At 54.1% G+C, this 22,821-nt stretch overlaps 9 protein-coding genes across 9 annotated transcripts; 5 read left to right on the top strand and 4 right to left on the bottom strand.

The window, feature by feature from the left end:
- Positions 1–995: 995 nt before the first annotated feature.
- On the bottom strand, positions 996–2,165 carry BO70DRAFT_357870 (DUF689-domain-containing protein). Its single transcript, XM_025542142.1, has 2 exons — positions 1,398–2,165; positions 996–1,337 (listed from the first exon to the last, which is right to left on the bottom strand). Exons 1-2 carry the CDS (start codon positions 2,071–2,073, stop codon positions 1,030–1,032), a joined length of 984 nt encoding a protein of 327 aa, XP_025404469.1. The 5' UTR covers positions 2,074–2,165; the 3' UTR covers positions 996–1,029.
- Positions 2,166–3,494: 1,329 nt separating this feature from the next.
- On the top strand, positions 3,495–7,132 carry ams1 (alpha-mannosidase). Its single transcript, XM_025547683.1, has 4 exons — positions 3,495–3,699; positions 3,791–4,327; positions 4,388–6,370; positions 6,418–7,132. Exons 1-4 carry the CDS (start codon positions 3,554–3,556, stop codon positions 7,037–7,039), a joined length of 3,288 nt encoding a protein of 1,095 aa, XP_025404468.1. The 5' UTR covers positions 3,495–3,553; the 3' UTR covers positions 7,040–7,132.
- BO70DRAFT_376347 (chromatin modification-related protein EAF6/MEAF6) lies at positions 7,128–8,512 on the bottom strand. Its single transcript, XM_025545124.1, has 3 exons — positions 8,153–8,512; positions 7,832–8,065; positions 7,128–7,673 (listed from the first exon to the last, which is right to left on the bottom strand). Exons 1-3 carry the CDS (start codon positions 8,417–8,419, stop codon positions 7,413–7,415), a joined length of 762 nt encoding a protein of 253 aa, XP_025404467.1. The 5' UTR covers positions 8,420–8,512; the 3' UTR covers positions 7,128–7,412.
- A 250-nt stretch (positions 8,513–8,762) lies between these two features.
- On the top strand, positions 8,763–9,697 carry BO70DRAFT_392115 (low-affinity Cu transporter; the record flags this gene model as incomplete). The annotated part of the gene is made up of 4 exons (XM_025546264.1): positions 8,763–8,852; positions 8,995–9,196; positions 9,338–9,518; positions 9,580–9,697. 4 exons carry the CDS (start codon positions 8,763–8,765, stop codon positions 9,695–9,697), a joined length of 591 nt encoding a protein of 196 aa, XP_025404466.1.
- A 187-nt stretch (positions 9,698–9,884) lies between these two features.
- On the bottom strand, positions 9,885–11,544 carry BO70DRAFT_349048 (putative F-box and JmjC domain protein; the record flags this gene model as incomplete). Its single annotated transcript, XM_025541638.1, has 2 exons — positions 9,885–11,061; positions 11,243–11,544. 2 exons carry the CDS (start codon positions 11,542–11,544, stop codon positions 9,885–9,887), a joined length of 1,479 nt encoding a protein of 492 aa, XP_025404465.1.
- A 3,965-nt stretch (positions 11,545–15,509) lies between these two features.
- BO70DRAFT_425395 (uncharacterized protein) lies at positions 15,510–16,067 on the top strand (the record flags this gene model as incomplete). The annotated part of the gene is made up of 1 exon (XM_025547682.1): positions 15,510–16,067. Exon 1 carries the CDS (start codon positions 15,537–15,539, stop codon positions 16,065–16,067), a length of 531 nt encoding a protein of 176 aa, XP_025404464.1. The 5' UTR covers positions 15,510–15,536.
- BO70DRAFT_357862 (fumarylacetoacetate hydrolase family protein) lies at positions 16,012–17,091 on the bottom strand. The gene is made up of 3 exons (XM_025542141.1): positions 16,987–17,091; positions 16,700–16,911; positions 16,012–16,638 (listed from the first exon to the last, which is right to left on the bottom strand). The coding sequence occupies exons 1-3, from the start codon at positions 17,043–17,045 to the stop codon at positions 16,211–16,213; spliced, it is 699 nt and encodes a 232-aa protein (XP_025404463.1). The 5' UTR covers positions 17,046–17,091; the 3' UTR covers positions 16,012–16,210.
- Positions 17,092–17,504: 413 nt separating this feature from the next.
- Positions 17,505–18,331, top strand: BO70DRAFT_357861 (uncharacterized protein). The gene is made up of 2 exons (XM_025542140.1): positions 17,505–17,809; positions 17,990–18,331. Exons 1-2 carry the CDS (start codon positions 17,762–17,764, stop codon positions 18,248–18,250), a joined length of 309 nt encoding a protein of 102 aa, XP_025404462.1. The 5' UTR covers positions 17,505–17,761; the 3' UTR covers positions 18,251–18,331.
- Positions 18,332–18,647: 316 nt separating this feature from the next.
- Positions 18,648–20,826, top strand: BO70DRAFT_425392 (PWI domain-containing protein; the record flags this gene model as incomplete). Its single annotated transcript, XM_025547681.1, has 9 exons — positions 18,648–18,751; positions 18,832–18,922; positions 19,016–19,180; positions 19,233–19,389; positions 19,448–19,674; positions 19,730–19,852; positions 19,938–20,297; positions 20,434–20,570; positions 20,645–20,826. 9 exons carry the CDS (start codon positions 18,648–18,650, stop codon positions 20,730–20,732), a joined length of 1,452 nt encoding a protein of 483 aa, XP_025404461.1. The 3' UTR covers positions 20,733–20,826.
- Positions 20,827–22,821: the final 1,995 nt, after the last annotated feature.

Raw genomic sequence — 22,821 nt, 5'->3', positions numbered from 1 at the left:
GGATTATGGATTTTGTAGATATGTACATGTGTACATAAAGTACATGATGGGGTACTTAGGGTCAGGGTCAGTTGATTGATTGATTGATGGATTGATTGATTGATTACTCTTGGGGATTGGGGGGGCAGGGGGTGATTTGTCATGATCATGATGGTTGGTCAGTGTGGTATAGGTACATAAGTAATAACTAAGTATGGATTTGTGTGACGGGGGGGTAGGACTTATATACCCAGGAGGGTAGGACAGAGTGAGCGGGTGATCGATGGGGGGAGTGGAGTGGCTGTGTACAGAGGGAGTACTTCAGGTAAGTAACTAGGTACTAAACTGTAAGTGTGTACTTTATACTCCGTACTGACTAGATACCTAAGAGGGAGGAGTGGGGTTGGTTTGTGTTTGTGTTACTTTGCGATGATCGGGTGAGGGATTGGATGTCTGTCTAGGTAGTTAGCCTACCTCAGTTATTAGTAAATATACTAAATGTACTGTTACGGATTACTCTGTACAACATGCCAAGTTGATAAATACATATATAGAGACTGAGACTGAGACTGGAGAGGCACGTATGTACCTAGGATGGATGGATGGATGGATGGATGGTTCAAGCTGCCGAGTGCGAGTGCTTACTGTTTATGATCGGACCGGACGATTACCATTCCCAGATAGCGAACCAGGCCAGATGGAAATCAAACCAGGATTAATCGGGATATTACTATGCAGGCGTTATGCAGGTGGGAAATGAAATGGATGGAAATGAAAATATCGCAGATATTCATTCTCTGTATACCTATTTACCTAGGATAGGATAGGTAGGTAGGTAGGTAGGTAACGTAAGTAGTAAGTAGTAAGTAGTAAGTAGTAAGTAGTAGTAGTAAGTAATACGTGGTAGTCATAACATAGCTAAGGTATTCTATCTATTTTATCCTGTTGCCGACACGCCCAATCCTCATCGCCAATATGGAACCCATCAATGAACCCGAAACGAAAGAACCCCAAACCCAATGAAAATAAATAAAAAAAAAAAGCAGACCCTTACAATTGCGCGATGTTGTCCAAAATCTGCACCTCCTGGCCCGGCTTGAAGGCCGGGAGCCCGATGAACGGACACCCATCACACCGGAAAGCATCGCCCAGCGCGCAGTTCCCGCACGATCCCGTCTTGCCCTGCACCGTGAAATCCAGCTCGTTCAGATCGTCCGTCTCCAGCTTGAGCACGTTCAGCGCCTTATCTGCCTTCTCGCGTTCGGCCTGTTCCTCTGCTTCGAGTCGCGCCGCCAGACCGCACGTGCAGTCCTTGCAGGCGCGTCGCCGCCGACCGGGCTTGGGTTGACATTCTAGGGCTGCGGATTCGATCGTCAGCATCTCCATCCGAATGGAAGGTAGAAAGATGGCACACTCACGCTGTATGGGTCTCTTCAAATCCTCGTCCGACAGTAGCGTGTCCTCGTCAATCAATTCATCATCGTTATCATAATCATCATCATTATTAATCAAGCCCACGGACGCGGACACGGGCTGCACCGGCGGCGCGGCAACGGGGGCGACAGTTTCTGTCTTGGGCGCCGCCGTCGCATCCTTGTTCTTCTTTCCACCCCGCCGTAGAGGGATCGCGAACGCCTTGACCTGCTCCACCTTCTCGAACCCGCTATCCGTCTTGACCAGCCCCGCCAGAACAGCCTCGCGCTCCTCCGCCTCCCCGAAAAAGTTGTCCTGGGTCTGCAGCTTCGCCCCGGGCTTCATGCACGGCACCAAGGCGGTGTATACGTCGCGACCGAGGAGGTGGAGCGCCTCCGACCGCCGCGTGCCGTCGGTGTCTGTGAGGACGAGAATGAGGTCATATGAGTTCGAAGGGAGCGAGACGAAGCCGGCGGAGATCCGGTCGAGCATCTGGAGGTCGGTCGTAGAGCGGTCGAAGGTGGTGAAGAGGTCCCGCAACTTTTCCTCTTGGGTGGCGATGGAGGGCGGCGCGAGGAGCAGGGTGCGCTTGGAGGGGTCGGTCGACTTGGCTGGGAAGGAGGGCGCGGGGGCCATGTCGAAGTCGGGGGTGGTGTCAATGGTCACGAACGAGGGAGCCATTGCGTCGGTCTACCTGATTGTTCGGCCGTAGAGAGGAAAGGAGGTGGAGGTGGAGAGGGTTGTGGTTGTGGTTGGGGAGGGGAGGGGTTATGAATATGAATGAGACGGTTATGGGAAGGCGAGATCGGACGCTCGTTTTTGGGTTTCGCCTGGCTGACTCAATTGTCATCTGACTGCGGTGTGATTGGTGGAGGGGCTCGGTGGCAGGTGTTATCAACGTAATTTTTTGGGTTATCAGGTTACTGGGGATTACAAATCTGCGTGCAACGGGCGCATCCCCGAGGAAAAATCCTCCATGGCGAAGGGGGTGTATCAGTGCTAATGGGCGGGTCGTGATAGGCCCTGCTTATTCTTTGGCGATGCACCATTGGTTTCCATCGCACTCTCTCTCGATATCGACTCTGCTAACGATGACTTCGGAGTCATCCCCCCCCTCCAATGCCCCGCACTCATATTATTTCGGCCCCATTGTTATTGATTAACAGGACTTCTCGAGGGAAGGGAAATTGTCGGACGGGATTTTTCTGGCCCGTTGCGGTTTAGCGCCGTACACCTGGCTGCCCAATGCCGGATGACTAATGCTCATTCCTCTGTTAACTAACTAGTTACCCCGCTTGTTCAGATGACTAAGCTAGCAGCACGGGCAGCATGATGTCACCCGAGGAGCGGGTGAGGATGGATGGATCAGTCGACTACAAACAATATCCGCAGGAAATAAACTAATAGATAGCTATCTGCATCTGCGATTTCGAGAGCTTTGCTGTCGGCGAATCGGCAGGCTCTTTGCCTCGAAGCCACTGCTGTCTGTCCCAGATGCATTCCAACCTTAATCGTACGGCTGCGGCCCCGGAAACAGCCACCAGACCGGAAGGCAATAGATGCATTCTTGGGATTTACCCCTGTGTGGTGTGAATGTACATCGTGAATAATATCTGGGGTGAATCTGGGGGTATCTAGCCTGATAGGAAGCTCCTAGCTGCTGTGTGCTTGACCAAATACTACACATGAGTGTGTCAAACCCTGGATCCATGGGACCACTGACAGGAATAAACATTCCGACTGTCCCACCCAACTCAAGAGTCTAAGATCAGTTGGACGGTCAACCTCCTGTACCACAGAAATTAGCTATCTACAGGCCCCTACCGGATGCGAGTACTCAACATCGAAGCCCTCTGATGGCCTCTGTAACCCCAAGCGCGACACGATGCCGTGGCTGACATAACCGCGTGCCGGATCAGCAGGAATGGCTGGATGCATCGAACGTCACCTGCCCTGTCGTGGTAAGTAATGTTCCTGGCCGTTCCTGGCGACTCCTCACTTCTCCTCACTTTCACTCACTCCACCTCATTCCCTATTCCATCTCCATTCCATCAATTCATGCCAATTTATTAAAAGCTTCATCGCCCCCCCCCCCCCCCCCCCAGCCTTCCATCCCAACTGTTGTTCCTCCAACCTTCCATCCTAATCTAGACCCGCCACGATGGGTGGAGACGTTCCCCGACAAGCTCCCAGCGCCCTTCCCCGGACTCCCGCGGGCCCTGTCGGGCAGCGCATCAAGAACATTTACACCGACCGTCTGAAACAATTTACCGCCACCGGACAGTACGAGGGCCAGAACCTCATCGCGTACGTCTATCCCCCATTATAGATATACGGATTGGACTCCTGGTTCTACCAATGGCCTCTTTATGTATGACCCACGCTAACGCCATACTAGCAAGCTGATTGAGGGCGCCAACTCCGACGAAGACCATGTCAAGCTATCGGTGTATTCTGTCCCCAACCTGCAGCGTCCAACCTTCGAAGACGCTACGGCCAATGAATTCAAGCCCACCCATATCGGTGCCTCGTTTGGCCCAAGTTGGTCCACTCATTGGTTCCGCATCCGCCTGACTGTCCCCGATGATTTGCGTCACAAAGAGCGCCTGGAATTCCACTGGGATGCAAACAACGAGGGCCTGATCTGGTCTGAAGATGGCCAGCCCCTCCAGGGCCTCACTGGCGGCAATGAGCGCATCGAATGGGTCATCCCCGATGCCTGGCGTGATGGGGAAGAGCATACCTTCTACATCGAAATGGCTTGTAACGGCATGTTTGGAAATGCTCCGGGCGGAGATTCGATCCAGCCCCCTAACCCTAATAAATATTTCTTTTTGAGCAAGGCACAGATCACGGCCATAAATGTTGAAGCACGGGCGCTATTTTACGACTTCTGGATTATTGGAGGCATGTTCCAACGCCACGCTGCACTAGCGTGGAGAGAGAAGCATTATGTCTTTGACCTTGGCTAATTCCTTATACCAGATGCTGCCAGAGAGTTCCCGGGTGATTCCTGGGAGTCTCACGAAGCCAACATGGTAGGCAATGCCATCATGGATGCTTTCATTGCGGGCAATGGAAGCGATGAGTCCATCAAACAGGCACGAAAGATCGCCCAGAAGTACCTGGGAGACAAGGTTGACTCCCCGGACGTGTACGATACTGACACCGAGCCAATTGTCTATGCAATTGGGCATTGTCACATCGACACTTGTTGGCTGTGGCCCTGGGCAGAAACCAAGCGCAAGGTTGCTCGGTCATGGTCGAATCAGTGTGACCTGATGGACCGATACCCGGAGCACCGCTTTGCTTGTTCTCAGGCGCAGCAGTTCAAATGGTTGAAGCAATATTATCCGACTGTTTTTGATCGTGTGAAACGATGGGTTAAGAAAGGTCACTTTCAGCCCATCGGCGGCAGCTGGGTTGAGCATGATACCAATATGCCTAGCGGAGAGTCCCTGGTGAGACAATTCCTCTACGGTCAGCGCTTCTTCGAGAGCAATTTCGGGGAGCGTAGCACAACGTTCTGGCTGCCGGATACCTTTGGCTATTCTACTCAGATCCCCCAGATATGCCGCCTTGCGGGGATGAGCCGTTTCTTTACTCAGAAGCTCAGTTGGAATAACATCAATAACTTCCCGCACACTACCTTCCAATGGGTAGCACTCGACGGCAGCCAGGTGTTATGCCATATGACACCAGCAGAAACCTATACCGCCAGTGCTCACTTTGGAGACGTGAAGCGCAGCGTGACTCAACACAAGTCACTGGATAATGACAACACATCGCTCCTTGTGTTTGGAAAAGGAGACGGCGGCGGTGGTCCGACATTCGAACACCTGGAGAAGTTGCGTCGTTGCCGTGGCCTCAGCGACAAGAAAGGACTGCTCCCCCGAGTGAAAATGGGAGAGTCCGTCGACGATTTTTTCACAAAGCTTGAGAAGAAGGTAGAAGAGGGCACCAAATTTGCCACGTGGTACGGTGAGCTTTACTTCGAGCTGCACCGAGGCACATATACTACGCAGGCCAACAACAAGCGAAACAACCGCAAGTCTGAATTCTTGCTGAGGGAGATCGAGTATCTTGCAACCCTCGCTACCATCACGAAATCGAGCAATGAGTACAAGTATCCGAAGAAAGAGCTTGATGACATGTGGGAGGATGTGCTTTTGTGCCAGTTCCACGACTGTCTACCTGGTAGCTGTATCGAAATGTGCTACGATGACTCCAATGAACTCTACAAAAAGGTTTTCGAAACCGGCCAGAAGGCGCGGAAAGACGCCCTTCGGGCTCTAGGATTCGGAGAAAAGAAACCCAAGGCTCTCATCGCAATCAACACGCTGCCATGGCATCGTTCCGAAATTGTCAAGGTGCCCGCTGAAGTTGCATTTGCAGGCGAGCCTAAATACGCACTTGTCAGTGGTAAAACTGGCCTCGTGGATTGCATGCCTCCTACCGCCTGGACGACACTGCCTGCCGTGAGCGTTTCTGAAATCAAGCGCGGTGTATTCCGCCTCCAGAATGAGAAACTGCGCGTAGACGTCCAGGATGGCGTTATCACGTCTCTCTACGACCTGGAGGCCCAGCGTGAAGTCGTTGCCAAGGGCGGGAAGGCTGGACAGCTTGTCATCTTTGATGATAAACCACTCTATTGGCAGGCGTGGGATGTTGAAGTCTTCCATCTCGACTCCAGGAAGGAATTGCAGTCTGGACAGACATCCATCTCCGAGAAGGACCCATACCGTGTCAGCGTCGTCACCGAAACCCGGATCAGCGACAAGAGTTGGGTCAAGACGACCATCAGTCTGGCTGCCGCCGTCGGAGACCAGCCATCATACGTGGAGATGGAAAGCGAAGTTGAATGGCGAGAGACCATGAAGTTCCTCAAGGTCGAGTTCCCGGTAGACATCTCGAACACGGAGGCTTCCTACGAGACACAGTATGGAATCATTAAGCGCCCAACACACTACAATACCAGGTAAGTCTAGCCTAGCCGATTAAAAGAATGACGCTAACATATCCCAGCTGGGACATGGCCAAATTCGAGGTGTGCTGCCACAAATGGGCCGACCTATCCGAGTACGGTTATGGTGTTTCGGTCCTGAATGATTCCAAGTACGGATTCGCAACCTGCGGTAACCTGATGCGCCTTTCTTTGCTTCGCGCCTCGAAGGCACCCGATGCCCACGCAGACATGGGTCGTCATCATATCCGCTACGCAATCCTCCCGCACGCAGGGTCTTTGGATGCACGCACCATCCGTGCAGGATACAACTTCAACCACCCCCTTGTTCTTGAATCTGGATCTCGCCATGGCGTACAGGACGTATTCAAGTCAATTTCGGTCAGCGGCTCTCCGTCCCTTGTACTCGATGCAGTCAAGCGCGGCGAGGACGACGAAGACGTGTCCCGGGACAACCTGCCCCGGCGTACGGGCCAGAGCGTCATCCTTCGCATCTACGAGTCCCTGGGCGGCAAGAGTCGTGGGACTATCAATGCCAAACTCCCGGTCAAGAAGGCATGGAAGTGCAATATCCTGGAGGACGACCAGGAGAGCCTTACACTGTCCCAGGGTGACGACGGCACAACCAGCATCGACATCGAGTTGCGGTCTTTCGAAGTCGCAACGTACAGACTGCAGCTGTAGATGCACTCCATCCATCATTTTCATCCCACTGCATCGAATAAGGCAAATAGTCCCATAGTATTCAATCACAAAATGGAACATATCTTTTGAGATGTATAATCTAGCAACCCCATGCGCGATGCAATCTAGTAGTACAGAGGATATCACAACCAACCATATGATCATATGGAGAACCGAACCGAGCCAGAGCCAAAGCCAAAGCAGCCAGCCCTCAAAACATCACATCAGAAACTTTATACGCCCAAGCCAGCCAGCCAGCCAACAAACCCAGCGCGCAAACCCAAAACCAACAACCAACAACCAGAAAAAAAAATAAAAAAGACGAACCCATCAACTCCAACTCCAACCCGCAATCAAGCTCTCAAGCCTAATCTCAATCTCGCCCGTAAGTAATCTTCAGTCGCTTCGTCGGCGGCTTATCCCCATCCGTCCCATCATCATCTCCGCCTTTATCTTTGTTACTCCCGCCGCTGACACTCGCTTTCTTCTTGTTCTTGGACGGCTGGCCCTTCACGCTATTTGCTGCTGACGACGCCTCCCCGTTTCCGGGCTTTCCTGTTGATCCGTTATATGTTGAGTTTGGGGTCGCGGCGTGTGAGGGTGTTGTTTGTGCGGATGAGGGGGCGGGGGAATCCTGAAAAGTGGTTTGTTAGTTATACATACTATACTCCATATTCTCGCTCACACACAAAGACTGATAGATAGAGGGAGAGAAAGAGAGAGGGGGGGGGGGGGAGGTTGGGTTAACGAATAAGAACGAAGATAGAAAAAGAAAGAAAGAAAAAAACATACCCTCATAAAACTTGCCGAACTCCTCGAAAACACCCGATCCACATCCGTCACAGGGGCCTTCCGTCTCGTGGCCCCGCCACCCACGCCCGTTGACAGCGCCAGGCCCCCAGCCCCGAGCCCCGCGCCGCTCGACGACCCCTTGATGTAGTTGTCGAAGCCCTTGATGATGTTTCCGGCGGTGGTTTCTTCGAGGTATGATTGTTCGAAGCGAAAGATTTGGTCCTCGAGTTGGGCCTGTGTTGGCACTGGGTAATTAGTGGATTGATTGATTGTGTGTTTGGAGAAGAGTGAGGAGGGGAGTCCAGAGGGGAGGTGAAGTACCATGCTCTTATCCATAAGACGCTTCTTTTGTAGGGTGTCGCGGAGCTCGCGACGGAGTTTCTCGTAGTAGGGGAGGCCGCGACTTGCGGCGGATTCGGCTGTCGGGGGGTTGGGGAGGGTGGTGGTGCCGTTGCTGTTGCTGCTGTTATTGTTTGTGGTGCTGATTGTTAGGGAATTGGAGCCGTTGGTGGTGGTGTTGGGGGTTGCGCTGGGAGTTCCGGCTCGAGCTGCGGCTGCGGACGGTGTTGGAGGGGCGGGTTCGGCCATGTTGGATCCAGGTCGCGATGGGATTCGGAGGTCGGTGCGGAGGGGAATTGGATCGAGCGGGTGTTGTGGGTTTGGGAGTAGATAGTAGTAGAGTCGCGAAGTTGGGGATGGATGAAAGAGACAGTTGATCGGCAGATCTTATCGACGTGTTTGGCTGGTTTGCACCCTGTCACATTATCCGCTTAATTAATCATTCCCTCCCTCTCCTCTCTCCGCAGCTGTTGCTTGTCCCGTCTCCTCCCTTGCTGCTGCTCGTGACGTGGATTTCTATATATTGGTGTTTTGCAGCTCGCTCTTCTATTTTCTCCGATCTCATCTCTACCCGTCTATCCCCGACCGCACAATGGACCACTCGATGCATCAGATGGGGATGGACATGGACCATGGTCATGACCATGGCGATATGGATATGGGCGGACAGTGCAGCATGAATGTGAGCTCCCCTTTCTCTTCCCAATCTCTCTACCGTGCTTCCGGATGGTGCTTTCCACAGCTGTGGAGATGCAGTAGCTATAAGCCAGATTCGGGCTGCTTGGCTTACTCCTGGCTTATCGGTCCTAACTCCTTGTTGCTAGATGCTTTTCACCTGGTCTTCCGAGAACCTCTGCATCATCTTCTCCCAGTGGCGCGTTACGGGCACTTGGTCCCTCCTGGGCTCGCTGGTGGTGATCGTGCTGCTGACGGCGGGCTACGAGGGGATTCGACAGCTTACAAGGCGGGTGGAGGCGGCTCACGCGAAGAGGCTGAGCGCGTATACTAGTACGGTTGCAACGGGAGGTAGGTTCTTCTCACTTTGGATTCTTCTGGGGGTATCTTGCATGGTGGGGGATATTGGCGTCGCGGTCCCTTCCTCATCTTCCAGCGTTGGTGATGGGTTGTCCAACCCCTGCTGAGACGAAGCGCCTGACATCCGCAAAGGCAGCGAGATCCACGACGATTCTGCGACGGCCAATATCCCTTCCAGCCAGGCTCTGCCGGTCCCGAACACCAGCTCACCGCTAGTTGTAGGCAGGGATAGCAGGAGGGCAGTCGAGCAGAGAGGGAAGATCACCTTGGCCGCATTGTATGCCGTCCAGGTCTTCTATAGCTTTTTCATCATGTAGGTCTCTCCCTCTCCTCTCGCGCCTTCTGTGTGATGAGTGAGTGTACTGACTGGCCAGGCTGCTCTTCATGACCTATAACGGCTTTGTCATGCTTGCAGTCGCTGTCGGCGCGTTCGTAGGATACCTGGCCTTTGGAGATAATACGTCCGCCAGCAAAACAGTTGCCTGCCATTAAGTGGACTGCAGGCAGTCTCACCCTGGGTCCTGGGTCGGAAACGAGTCTCGGCTCAGACTCGTTATAGGCTTATGGCATCGCAGATGCCCGTGACCGCGGATCTTTGGAGGATAGCATCAGTTGCACATTGAGTCGAATGAGCATAGAGAGCATTGCGTTCACTTGTCAGGTAGTGGGTAGTGTGTAATTAGGGAACTTCCACATCGCTCCCGTCATCACCAAACCCAAAGCTGAACCCACCTTCGGCGCCTTCTGCGTCTTGCTCGGTCTTGCCGTGGACGATCTCGTCCCATTTCCTCTTCTTCCCCTCTGCCTTCCTCTCCAGCTCGCTCTGTGCCTGTTCCAATAACTCCGGGTGCGACTCCCGCATCTGTGCCACGAAGCGCTCGTAAGGGTTCTGCACATCCTTTCTAAACCCCGAGATCTGGTCCGCCTTGTTGGACAGGAAGTCCAGTGCCGAGCCCAAATGCGCACGGGGGATGAAGTTCTGCGTAATGGCGATGGCGGGTTCGGTATTGACGACCAGATGCCACCAGCCCGAGGGGACGTGGAGGATCTCGCCCTCGCCGCAGATCCCCTCAATGCAACCCGGAGTGCGTCGCGCCTCCGCATGGAAGCCAAACAGCCACTCCGCGATGCTGAGTGGGGATGTCACCTCACTCTGGTCGTCGGACACGAACACGCCCGGAGGCGGGGGGAGCTTTGACGACGACGGGAACATGATCCAGTACTTCGAGCCGCGGATGACCGCATTCCATGCGCTGGTCGCGTTCGGGTCCTTGTGAAAGGTGCTCCCAGACCGCTCAGGTCCAATGATCAACCACTGTCTGTCCGGACGATCCTTCCCCAGCACAGAAAACAAATCCTCCCCGAAGCACGGCGGAGGCCAATAAGTGGCCTCGGGGTCCTGGCCCACCTTGAGACCCATCTTGGACACAAACGCCCGGTCGAACAGGTAGAGAGGGCTCTCGTCGGAGTTGTTTTTCATGTATTCGACATAGTTGTAGAAATGCCAGTCCACTGCCTCGGCACGGAAGACTGCCTCGCCGTACTCGGCCAGGAGCATCTCGACAGACCAGGTCTTGTACGCGGGCCACTGCTTCACGGGCTCGGTCAGAATGAACGGTGTGTCGCTCCATTTCTCGTTGAATTCTTCGAAGGATAGATCAGGCAGACGGGCGATTTGGTTCCGGGCAGGGATGTTGTTGACATAAGGCTCTAACGCTATGTGCGCACAATGGAAGGGACGGTGCAGAGCGTCCGAGTACAGGCTCGAGCAATCCAGGATGCACACCTCGGACGGGGGAATCTTCAAGTAGGTGGATCGCCATGTGCCATTCCAGGTGAACGAGACAGGAGGAGACCTAACTAGAGCGTCAGTGTGATGCTCAGGCCATCTACAAATGCCGATCCGATCATATACGACTGTACGGGGGAACGGAGGAAGCCATTGCCCAGCAACACTAATTGCCAGCAGTCACCACGCCCGATGGCCCTCCCAGGGAGTGAATGTAAAACGACGAAAGCCATCAATCTAGTTCTTACCCGACAAAAAGAGCCTTCCATAGATCCTCGGCTCTAGTGAAAGCATAAAACGCCTTACAGGTCCGTCCCACGCTCAACAGGCCGGCACCATCGAGATGCTCCAGGAGCATCGAGATCAACTCATCCGGCAACATGTTAAAGATGCCAATGGCATCGCGCAGGTTTTGTGTGGCGAGCAGGGCATTGCCACTGGGCTTGACTCCCAGCGGATGGCCGGGAATAACATCATCGGGAACGGAGAGATCCTCGACGCTCGGGTTGGCATGCACCGAGTAGCTGCGCGAGACGGGCGCAGCCTCCATCTCGCGAGGATGGACCGAGTCCAGGGAGTTGACGTCGGGCATTTTCATGCTTGGAGGGAAGGCAAAGCAAAGCAAGTGACGAACTTGCATCCAGGCTCAGGGCTTTCCTGCCTTCACTCGGTGGTGGGGAAGAGGCTAGTCCCGATGGGGGCTGGCGTCGTACGGTACACAGTACCAGTGCTGTACGGACTAGTAACGCCCACCCACTCGCCCACACAGGATGTTCTGGTGAGCAGCAGCTGTGGTAGGGCAGTCACAGATAACACCGGATCCTGCCCAACCCAGGCACCCGGCGTGGTTTCCAAACCGCCAAACAGCCAAACGCTGGGCGAGTAACACAGTGACCAACAGTGACCACCAGCCCATACGCGCCCATACCAGCCTAGTCGCCCCGCCGTCAAATCACAACGGGAAGGGCCCAAACCCACGCGGCAGAACGTGGGCAGATTGCCCAATGCAGCAGGCGGTGGGGATCGGCTAGACTAAACAGACGCTAAAAGTCAAAAATTTCACGGCGTCAGAATGAAAAAAAGGCCGAGCAGGGAAAAAAGCGTGTAAAGAGAGAGGGAAAGAAAAAAAAAAATCGGACCGCCGCCGCTTCTGCTCTTCTGCCCCCCCCCCCCCCATTTTCCACACCATCGCCGGGCATTCATCTTGATCTTTCTTTCTCTTCCCACCCCTACGACTCCTTGTAGTCTTCGTGATATCTCTCCATCTTGAGAGTTGTGTTCCAAGGTGCGTCACTGCAAGCCCAGCCCTCTCCTGCGCACTGCGGCCAACCCCACCCCCTCCTCGCCTATCGCTAATGATTCTTTTCAGTTTTACTCTTAAAACCCCACCGTCTCTTTTGATCACAGAGCCTCGTCTGTGGTCGCTTCTATAACAACACTCGCAATCATGGCTTCTAACGACAAGGGTTTGGAGGAGGTCCCCGAGGGTATGTTCTTCTCCTCTGCTCTTTTTCTGCTTTGAAGCGCTGCTTCTGTCGATGTCGTCGCTGGGCGGTGCCCGTGTTCCTCTCAGGGCGGCCGACGAGGAAGATGAGAAAAACAGCCGCCGCATCGCAGGACGGAGCGCCAACACCAAAAAAAAAAAAAAACTGTGCTGACCAGGTTTTTCAACTCACAGGACTCATCGAGTCTAACTACGATGAGGTCACCGACTCCTTCGACTCCATGGACCTGAAGCCCGAGCTGCTTCGCGGTATGTGATACAAATTTTATCCTCCCACCTCCCCCCAGGTGGGGGGTCTGTGCCAACACATTCTGACGACCTCCAGGTGTCTACGCCTATGGTTTCGAGCGCCCCTCTGCCATTCAGCAGCGTGCCATCATGCCCATCATCAAGGGTAGGTTTCTTCCGACTCTCGTTTGTCTGGCGCGAAGGGCGACGCTAACGACGACATGCTAGGCCACGATGTCATTGCTCAGGCCCAGTCCGGTACTGGAAAGACTGCCACCTTCTCCATCTCCGCTCTCCAGAAGATCGACCACAACCTCAAGGCTTGCCAGGCCCTCATTGTCGCTCCCACCCGTGAGTTGGCTCAGCAGATCCAGAAGGTCGTCGTCGCCATCGGTGACTTCATGAACATTGAGTGCCACGCCTGCATTGGTGGTACCAACGTCCGTGATGACATGACCGCTCTCCGCAACGGTCCCCAGGTCGTTGTCGGTACCCCCGGTCGTATCCACGACATGATCGAGCGCCGTGTCCTCAAGACCGACCAGATGAAGCTCTTCATCCTCGACGAGGCCGATGAGATGCTTTCCGTAAGTGCATGCCGCACCGGGTGAACGAGGCGAATGCTAACCGGACCGATCAGCGTGGTTTCACCGAGCAAATCTACGACATCTTCCAGCTCCTGCCCCAGTCCACCCAAGTCAACCTGCTCTCCGCTACCATGCCCCAGGATGTCCTCGAGGTCACCACCAAGTTCATGCGTGACCCCATCCGTATCCTGGTCAAGAAGCAGGAACTTACCCTTGAGGGTATCAAGCAGTTCTACATTGCTGTTGAGAAGGAGGACTGGAAGCTCGACACCCTGTCCGATCTCTACGAGACCGTCACCATCACCCAGGCTGTCATCTTCTGCAACACCCGCAGAAAGGTCGACTGGCTCACCGACAAGCTCACTGCCCGTGACTTCACTGTCTCCGCCATGCACGGTGACATGGAGCAGGGCCAGCGTGATGTCATCATGAAGGAGTTCCGCTCCGGCTCTTCCCGTGTCCTGATCGCCACTGACCTTCTGGCCCGTGGTATCGATGTCCAGCAGGTCTCCCTGGTCATCAACTACGATCTCCCCGCCAACCGTGAGAACTACATCCACCGTATCGGTCGTGGTGGTCGTTTCGGTCGTAAGGGTGTTGCCATCAACTTCGTCACCGCCGACGATGTGCGCATGATGCGTGAGATCGAGCAGTTCTACAGCACCCAGATCGAGGAGATGCCCATGAACGTTGCTGGTAAGTTTGGCCGAGCAGATGCGTCCACTAGATCCATGCTAACACTGTCGGACAGACCTCATCTAAACTCCCTAATACCATCACCTTACGCCCCTCGATGCGGATTACGAATGCAGTTGCCAATAACGCTCCAAGGGTGAGCTGCGGTGGGAAAGACGTTTTGACATCGTTGCGCTTCTCTTGGTAAAGGAGAATCCTTCAAAAAGTGGCTTCCTGTGTCTCCAGCATTTTCTTCTCTAGCAGTGGCAGGCAGGGCCCGCGGACCTGCGGCGTTCTGTCGACTACTGGTTATGGTTTCCTTTGTCTTTTGTTGCTTATGGAGATGCGACACGCTTGCGCGATTTTTACTGCTGTAATTCATGGTTCTCTTCCGGAAACGCTTTTTCACACTTTTTTCCTTTGCTCTGTACCTAGCTCGCACTGGTTGGTTAAGGATGCTGTGCTCATGGTTCATCATACTTAATCAAGAGGTCGGGCAAAAAATGTGATTCGTGCAATCAGGCTTTCTTTTTTCCTCAAGGCTCTTTGGGTGGACGAAGATATGATCATGGTTGTATACCTGTGTTCAATTTGATAGACAAGCGAGGTACATGCTGGCTGTAGTGTACGTCTGTACGTCTCCGTAGTTGTGTATATCTACTCCGTAGTATTGCGTGGTATACATCTGCAGTATAGTAACGTACCTTATCCGTACCCCCTGTCTACTCTCCTCCCTCTTCCACCCCCACTATCACCATCACCATCACCATCCCCATCACTATCCACAACCCATCCACAATCCATCCACAATCTATTCACATTCATCTCCTCAACCTCAACCTCAACCTTAAACCCAATCAACCAAATCAACACATCCCATCCTACTCCATCCTAATATACTCAATCAATCAATCAACCCAACCCAACCCCCCTCAAACAATGACTGCCACTCCCACCCCAGAACCCCCCACCCCCCCTCCATCCTCTGGGCCCACGAACTCCGCCGCGAAAACATCCACCTCGTGAACCAAATCGACAGCACGCGCGCCGACCTCGCCGCCGCAATGGCCACCATCCAGACCCTGCAGCGGTCGATCGAGGAGCTCGCGCAGCGGGTGTCGGGTCCTGATCGGGCGGAGCGGAGTTATTCGGTTCCTTGTCGTTGTCGTTGTCGTTGTCGGTGCTGGTGTTGTTGTGGTGATGGGGATGGGGATGGAGGTGGGGGTGGAGATGGGGATGGAGACGGAGATGGAGATGGAGATGGAGATGGAGATGGAGATGGAGGGATCTACGGGCAGATACGAAGAGAGGTGGAGGGACAGGTAGAAGGACGGGTGGATGAGAGGGTCGCCTCTTTGGTGAGGAGGGTTGAGAGGTTGGAAAGGGAAAAAAAGAGGGAGAGGCTGGATAAGTTGGGGGGAGGGGGAGGGATTGAAGGGGAATGAGGTGGTGTGTCCTGCGTCTGATGTGTTGGTTCCGGATTCGATGCCTGGGGGGGAGGAGGATGGGTATGAGCATGGTGGTGTTGTAGGGAGGGAACATCTGTCGATGGTGTCAGATACGACGTGGGGGTCTGGGGGGCCGGAGGAATTGGCGATGGTTGGTGATGCTTGTGTTGACGGCGTTGCTGCTGCTGCTGCTGCTGCTGCTGCTGCTGGCGATGAAGCGGATCTATACACACTCATGAGACAGAATGGGAGACCGCTCGGAGAGTATCTGTCTGCTGCGGAGCAGATCAGGGCCCGGTTTCTGCTACGAATGCCGGAGGGGGAAGTTATCCGGGCTTTTGTACGGGGCTTTGATGATCTGGGGGTGCAGGTTCAGGTCGAGAGGGATATGAGTCTGGGGGGCGGGTCCTCGTGGGATGAGGTGAGGGGTGTGGTGGAGCAGGTCATCCGGAGAATCACCGGTGGTGATGATGGCGAGGGAGAGAAGACGGCGAACGAAAGACTAGCTCATGGCGTTGACCAGACGACTGTCAATGTCCGCAAGCCGCGAAGGCCAAGGAGATCCATACCCATTGTTCCGGCGGATGAAGAGGACTCTGAGTTCATGGCGGCGATGATGCGTCCGCATTGACCAGTGCACCATCCGCAGTATGCGTCATATCATATCCGGATCGTCATGCCATTGATATCGATTTCGGGTATGGTATGGTATGTATATACAGCGTGCAGATGATATACCTACACATGGGCTTTTTCTATCCAGTATCCCCCCGTTTAGGTCTCGCTGTACCGGTACCGGCCCTCACGGTCCTTGACCTCCACCTCGATGCGACCCTCCTCGATCTCCTTTCCGTCCACCTCGATCGAAGCCTTCATCACATCCCCGGACTTGACCTCGCCGACACCCTTGGGGGTACCGGTCAGGACCAGGTCGCCCTTCTCCAGGGTCATGACCCGCGAGATCTCCGCCAGAAGTCTGGGGATGCGGTACAGCATCAGGCCGGTCGAGTCGGCCTGGCGCATCTGCGAGCCGACGCTCAGGCGGAGGAAGGCATTGTGGGGGTCGGGAAGACGCGACTTGCTGATCGCCTGGGACACAGGCAGGAAGGTGTCGAAGCCCTTCGCGATCGACCAGGGCAGGCCCTTCTTCTTGGCTTCTTCTTGGACGTTGCGCGCCGTCATGTCGATTCCGAGGATGTAGCCTATGAGATGATATTGCTTAGCTGTCATTCAATCTGTATGATTAGGAGGGGGGAGACCCACTGTGAATCGCATCCAATGCGCTCTTCTCATCGTTCGGGTCCAGATCCCGAACCGTCTTGCCCATCACCAGAGCCAGCTCGACCTCATAGTGCAGGCTGGTGCCCTGGGGACGCAGCACGGGGCCCTCGCCGGGGCAGAGGATCGCCGAGGCGGGCTTCAAGAAGAAGAAGGGCTGCTTGGGCGTGGTGTTGTTGAGCTCGGTGATGTGGTCGCTGCGGAGGACAGGCTGCGGCGTTAGCGGGCTCAGGCCCATGGTCGTACAGCGTCATGTCAGGGGGAGAACGTACGCATAGTTCCTGCCGATGCAGATGACCTTTCTGCAGTTGGCCCTGATTGAAGCCGCCATGGTTTCTGTGGAATTGGGTCTGGAGGGAGAGAGGGAGGAGGGGAGGGGCTGGGGAGGAGAGGAGAGGAGAGAGCGAGGCCGCAGGCGGGTAATATTATAAGTCGGGAGCTCGGCCGATGCGACTGACGGAACCCTCCTCCGGAGCCCTCCTCCGCGCCTGCGGAGACCTCGGATCCGCCGAGCTTCGGAGCGTTGGCCCGCGATAAGACGATGTTTTCTATTTGATCGATGCGCATGATGAATGATGACTCCGGCTTGAGGACCCGGATTGCTGTCAAGGTCGGAAGGTGGACAGGAACCATTGTCTGTCAATGATAGACCAGGCCATGCATGATCTCCAACAAGATAAGATTAGTAAAGAGTGATGGACTCAAAGGTAGACACCCACAAAAGCCAGTATCTATAGTTATGTAACAGTAGTCTCCCAGGTAGACCTCGGTGTCACATACCATCGCCAAAGAACAGCCCAGCAACCCAGCAAAGCAAGGAAGTCACCCTGTCAGGGTCACGGTATTATCGCAATGACGTTGGACTCCCGCCGCCCAGATTCATCTGCATCGTGAGACACCGCGAGTAGCAGCCCATCAGCCGCATTCTTTCCTCCCCTCCATCGACTATCCATCCTATACCGCACAGCGCATACTTACTGCGGAATACAGAACAACACCATCCCACTCACCTCCAACAACCAGAACAGATCCCACCCTACCGACATCATGCAAGTAGCGGAGATCCTGTCGGATCTGACCTCCCTGCGCGTCTGTGTACGTACCGTGCCTACTTGACCTGCCAGTCCTTGATGTTCCCCTGTTACCCTTCCCTCCCAAACTTCTCTTACCCAATGAATAGACTGGGCCTCCAGCTCTATTTATTCTTCTCATTCATGCGACCTGAATCGATCGCACGCACGCACTATGCAGACTAACAAACAACCCCAAATACAGGACCACCACGACGCCCTCGCCCTCGTCACCGTCCATGAGAGAATCCCCCACCCCACCGAGCAACCTCCCCTCGAAAGCATCGAGATGGACTCGAACCTGACCCTGGACCCGCAGGCGAACGAGGACCTCCGTCGCGCGAAGGAGCTGGTGGAATTACATTACGAGATCAAGGCGCGACATGCGCAGGGGACGGTAGATGAGGAGTTGGTACGGGCGCGGGAGGAGGTGAATCGGGTGCTGAGGGAGCTGGGAAACGGATGAAAATGACGATGGCCAGGGATGCATGTGATTGATTGGTATGGAGTTTCTGGTGTATTTTATGTGGTGGTGGGTGGTTTCTTTGGGTGGGTGGGTTGGGATACAGGTGTATTGGCGCTGTCATAAGAACGACGGTTACTTGTCTATGGAATGCAATGGTTAGTTATCTTCGACGACGTGAAGGGGGCCGGCCGGTAAAGCGAACCTTCCCAAACAGGCAAGATTGAAGCTATCCTCGGCCCGACCGGGCTCCGGGCGGCGGGCTGGGGCGGGCGACAAGAGCCAAAAAGGCAGGCAGGGTGGCCGGCGGGCTTCACGACCGCCGCATCAACGCGTCACTCGCCGCACCGTTTCCACTCCCCTCTCCGGCCGCGAGATCTCGCTCGAACTGCTCGCAACCATGGCGACAAGCGTGGATGCCAAGATGCTGCGGCAGACCAAATTTCCCCCGGAATTCAGCCGCAAGGTGGACATGAACAAGGTCAACATCGAGGTCATGAAGAAGTGCGTCCTCCGCCCTGGGGATTTGAGTGCGACTCCGATATGCGGTCGGGGGTCACCATGCTGATGGAACCGTGCTGCAGATGGATCGCTAGCAAGATCTCCGAGATTCTAGGCAATGAAGATGACGTGGTCATCGAGCTGTGCTTTAACCTTTTGGAGGGGTCGCGCTTTGTATGTCCTACCTCCGTCCGACTGATTCGCCATGTCTTACCTCCCACAAAAAAAGATAAGCCCTGCCAACTGACTTGTTTTGTCTGCGCCTAGCCCGATGTCAAGTCCCTCCAGATCCAACTCACCGGCTTTCTCGACAAGGACACCGCCAGGTTTTGCAAGGAGCTGTGGTCGCTTTGTCTGAGTGCCCAGGAAAACCCTCAGGGCGTCCCCAAGGAGCTGCTGGAAGCCAAGAAGCTGGAGCTGATACAGGAGAAGGTGGGATGCGTTTGGGTCTTGTTGCGTTCCGATGCGCTGACGCCGTGGCTAGATCGAAGCGGAAAAGGCCGCCGAAGAGGCCCGCAAACAGAAGGAACAAGAGCGCGTCCGGGAGCGCGAACTGGAGGACATCAGACGCAGAGAACGATCGGATCGACCTCGCGGAGGAAGAAGAGGTGGCCGTGGCGGTGGTCGCGACTTCGAGAGACGTTGGTCGCCTCCGAGACAACGCAGCCGGGACCGCTTTCGCGGACCGCCGCCTGGCAGACGGGAGTTCGATTCCTATGTCCCCACCGGTCCTCGTCGAGGCCGTCGACCCTCCCCATCGCCCAGTCGCTCTCGTTCTCGCTCCCCGTCCTCTTCTCGCTCGCCCCCGCCTCGTCGATCACGCTATCCCGCCAACGACCGCCCCCGACGACCTCGCTCGGCGAGCGGCTCCGTCTCCCCGGACCGCGGAGACCGCAGGAGGCCCCGCCGACGCAGTCCTGATTACGGTGATCGAGCTCGATCCAAATCCCGCAGTGAATCCTCCCGCTCACGTAGTCCCAGAAGAGACCGACGGAGACGGCGATCCGTTTCGTCCCGCAGTGCATCGCGGTCGCCCGCCTACAGGGACCGGCGCAGAAGAAGAGGTTCCTCTGGATCAAGGTCCCGTTCCCGGTCTCCTCCCGGGTCGGATGATGGCGGCGCCAGACGCAGGGGATCATCGCGTGCTTCGAGAGACCATAGACCAGAGTCCACTGCTGATATTACAAAGGCCCGCAAGTCCCGTGACGACCGCCGCTTGAGTCGCAGCAGAGACCGCGACGACCACCGCCGACGCCGGTACTCATCCCGGAGTGTCAGCCGCAGCCGCAGCCGCAGCCGCAGTCGCAATCGCAGCGCCAGTCAGGATTCCCGCAGTCGCAGCCGGAGCAACGCGAGAGACAGAAAGCGACGTCGCTCCCTCCCGAGATATGCCCCTGCCGCGCGCAGACGGCGCAACACCTCCTCCGTATCCGTCCGCAGTGACAAGCGACAGAGGATGGCTGATGAAAACGAGGAAGCCCCCCGACGCGCATCGCCGCGACCCGAGAAAGCGAGCTCCAGCGACCAAGAGATGAAAGATGCCACCGAGGTGGGTGAATAAATTTTCGAGGGTATCCTCCACGCTATCCCCATGGCTCTTCCAAGTTCGTTCAATATCCGCCGTCCCCGGACCTTGTCCCTCCCTATCTGACACAAGACTAACCCCATCCCTGCCCTTCCGCCAGACTACCACCTCGAATCCTGCCCGCGCACGAATCTCCAGCTCGGAACTCCGCGAGAGACTTCTCCGCGAGAAAATCGTCGCGATGCGCCGGACCGCCTCGAGCGACAAGGTAGGTAGCACCTTGACGCCTCCTTCCAAGTAATTCAACACAAACACCACATCAAACATATCACATCACACCACCACCACCACCACCACACCCTCTCTCCCAGTGAAGAGCGTCTTATTGAACCGGACGACCACGACCACCCGATGTCGCACCCCCACGCGGTACAACGGTTCAATATCAAAAAGAAATGATTTTAAAAAAAGGTTACCCTTGACAAGAAAGACAAGACAGACCCCAAACCCTTCCGAGCAATACCTCCGTCAATAGTATCTTCGATAGTTTGCGTGGTTGAATATACTTCACTCGCGTGTCCAACTCAGACTCTCCTCCTTAACCCTATGGTAATCCTTATTCTAGTCTAGTCTAGTCTAGTCTAGTCTAGTCTAGTCGAGTCGTAGTAGGAGAACTCTCCTGATTTTCAGGTCAATAGTCATCTATCTAGTCTCCCAAGGACTCAAATATTAGTCCCCGACAGACAGAACAGGACTATTTAACCGTTAGCGCGCAGGAGTACCTATACCTAGATACTTACACCAGCCCACCCAGCCAGAGAACAAAGTTTCCCCCGGTTTCGACCGTTTTTTTGAGCCCCACAAGGCTATGACTAGAACAATTAGATTATGAGATTTAAGTTAGATTATCAGCCATGCTCGGGCGTCCGGACTATTGATTTTGGGTTCATTGGAATTTAGGTCTACAGACAGTGGATAGATAGTATCTGTAGACTAGATAATGGATCCGAAACTATTGATTGCTAGCGGAGGGAGGGAGTGAGTAAGTGAGCGACCGACCAACCCGTTTGCGCTATTGGCCGTTAACGTTGGAGGAGCCCATTTTCTGGGTGATTTAGGGCTGCGAATGCGATACGGATGAGCGTCAACATTATTATAATTAACCCCTGACTCTGACTCTGACTCTGACTCTGATAACATGGTCGAGTATCTGGATTTGGATTCGAGATATTAGGACTTTTTTTCTTTTTTTTTTTTTTTTTGCTAATTTGGTTTTAATTATACCGAGGGATGGAGCATGATATGATTATCTTTCTATTACTTACTAAGCTATTGTTTATTTTCCTGTTTCGGTTGTATACAGTCTTGCAGGATTGTATATAGCTGGCATGTTATTCGGGGATAGGATATGATAGGAGATACTAGATAGGAGAGGGAATGAGATGGGTGAAGGACCGGGACAGCAGAGCAGGAGACTTGTCCATTCATTGTCCATGCTTGATGCCTGGCTGCCTGGCTGCCTGGTGACTATTCTTCCTTGATGTAGTAGTTAATACTATGTAACTAAGACTATATGTACATACTAGTAGTTAACTAGTGGCAGATAGACAGTCCATGCAAGTAAAAGTACATGGTTACTTACTACCTTAGAGTTAGGCGTGGTACGTACCTCCACCCTCCAAACCCCCATCACACGATATTATACTGTAAGCTAGGCGATGTCTATCTATATTCTATACCAGCAACTAACCCACTACCTATGTATCAATCTATTATGTAGAACCTACGCCCCATACCTAATAACTGTATCCCTCCTGAACCCGGAGTTTAAACTCAAATAGAGTGATTGACAGATAAAAAATAGATTATTGATAGACCGATAGACTGACTGACTGATTGATTGATTGATTGATTGATTGATTGATTGATTGATTGATTGATTGATAGATAGAGGGATAGTACCTCGTTAAAAGTGGAGGGGACCACTATCTAGATAGATAGAATCGACATGCGTCACCCCGATCCACTCACCCCTGCCGTGACGGGACGGAAGAAGTAAGTGCAGGTTCGGGTACGGCAGTTGTGACTTGTGAGTCTACCTCAGTCTAGGCCATTCCTTCATCGTGACTGACTGACTGTCTTCCCGTCTGACGGGCGGACGGATGTGGCTGCGCTCGCTAATTAGGATCGGCTCGATCGGACCTCGTCTGCAGGTTGGTGGGGAGTCATTATGATTTTTATTATTTCCACCAGAAGAATCAAGAAAAGAAAATGGTGAGGAGAAAAAGCCTCACCGTCCGTCGGAATGATCATCGCGGGCGGAATGCGATCTTACCTAAGCGATCATCAGGGGGGGGCGACGTTAAGATTACCCTCAAAGTTGTCGGGCTACGAGACAGATTTCTAAACCCTAAAAAAAGATACATTCACAGGCAGGTCAGCTGACCCGCAATCGTCAATATCACGATCAATCAATACTATACAGGTAGGTGGTCAAATAAACACATCATTATATCTGCAAGAACGAATGGACTCCATTAAAGGAAAC

Source organism: Aspergillus heteromorphus, assembly GCF_003184545.1.
Source record: "Aspergillus heteromorphus CBS 117.55 chromosome Unknown BO70scaffold_1, whole genome shotgun sequence".
NCBI lineage: Eukaryota > Fungi > Ascomycota > Eurotiomycetes > Eurotiales > Aspergillaceae > Aspergillus > Aspergillus heteromorphus.
Note: the sequence above shows the minus strand (reverse complement) of the source record. Positions and strands in the feature narration are given on the sequence as shown.

What these genes read in the sequence shown, in the direction of transcription:
- BO70DRAFT_357870 (XM_025542142.1), bottom strand. Translation starts at nt 2,073, where the DNA reads ATGGCTCCCTCGTTCGTGACCATTGACACCACCCCCGACTTCGACATG. An exon ending in TTTGAAGAGACCCATACAGC is followed by an intron (nt 1,338 to 1,397) that starts GTGAGTGTGCCA and finishes TCGAATCCGCAG; the next exon opens with CCCTAGAATGTCAACCCAAG.
- ams1 (XM_025547683.1), top strand. Translation starts at nt 3,554, where the DNA reads ATGGGTGGAGACGTTCCCCGACAAGCTCCCAGCGCCCTTCCCCGGACT. An exon ending in GAGGGCCAGAACCTCATCGC is followed by an intron (nt 3,700 to 3,790) that starts GTACGTCTATCC and finishes ACGCCATACTAG; the next exon opens with CAAGCTGATTGAGGGCGCCA. An exon ending in CCAACACACTACAATACCAG is followed by an intron (nt 6,371 to 6,417) that starts GTAAGTCTAGCC and finishes AACATATCCCAG; the next exon opens with CTGGGACATGGCCAAATTCG.
- BO70DRAFT_376347 (XM_025545124.1), bottom strand. Translation starts at nt 8,419, where the DNA reads ATGGCCGAACCCGCCCCTCCAACACCGTCCGCAGCCGCAGCTCGAGCC. An exon ending in GTCTTATGGATAAGAGCATG is followed by an intron (nt 8,066 to 8,152) that starts GTACTTCACCTC and finishes GTGCCAACACAG; the next exon opens with GCCCAACTCGAGGACCAAAT. An exon ending in GTTCGGCAAGTTTTATGAGG is followed by an intron (nt 7,674 to 7,831) that starts GTATGTTTTTTT and finishes ACCACTTTTCAG; the next exon opens with GATTCCCCCGCCCCCTCATC.
- BO70DRAFT_357862 (XM_025542141.1), bottom strand. Translation starts at nt 17,045, where the DNA reads ATGGCGGCTTCAATCAGGGCCAACTGCAGAAAGGTCATCTGCATCGGC. An exon ending in TGCATCGGCAGGAACTATGC is followed by an intron (nt 16,912 to 16,986) that starts GTACGTTCTCCC and finishes TGTCCTCCGCAG; the next exon opens with CGACCACATCACCGAGCTCA. An exon ending in CGCATTGGATGCGATTCACA is followed by an intron (nt 16,639 to 16,699) that starts GTGGGTCTCCCC and finishes ATCATCTCATAG; the next exon opens with GCTACATCCTCGGAATCGAC.
- BO70DRAFT_357861 (XM_025542140.1), top strand. Translation starts at nt 17,762, where the DNA reads ATGCAAGTAGCGGAGATCCTGTCGGATCTGACCTCCCTGCGCGTCTGT. An exon ending in TGACCTCCCTGCGCGTCTGT is followed by an intron (nt 17,810 to 17,989) that starts GTACGTACCGTG and finishes CCCCAAATACAG; the next exon opens with GACCACCACGACGCCCTCGC.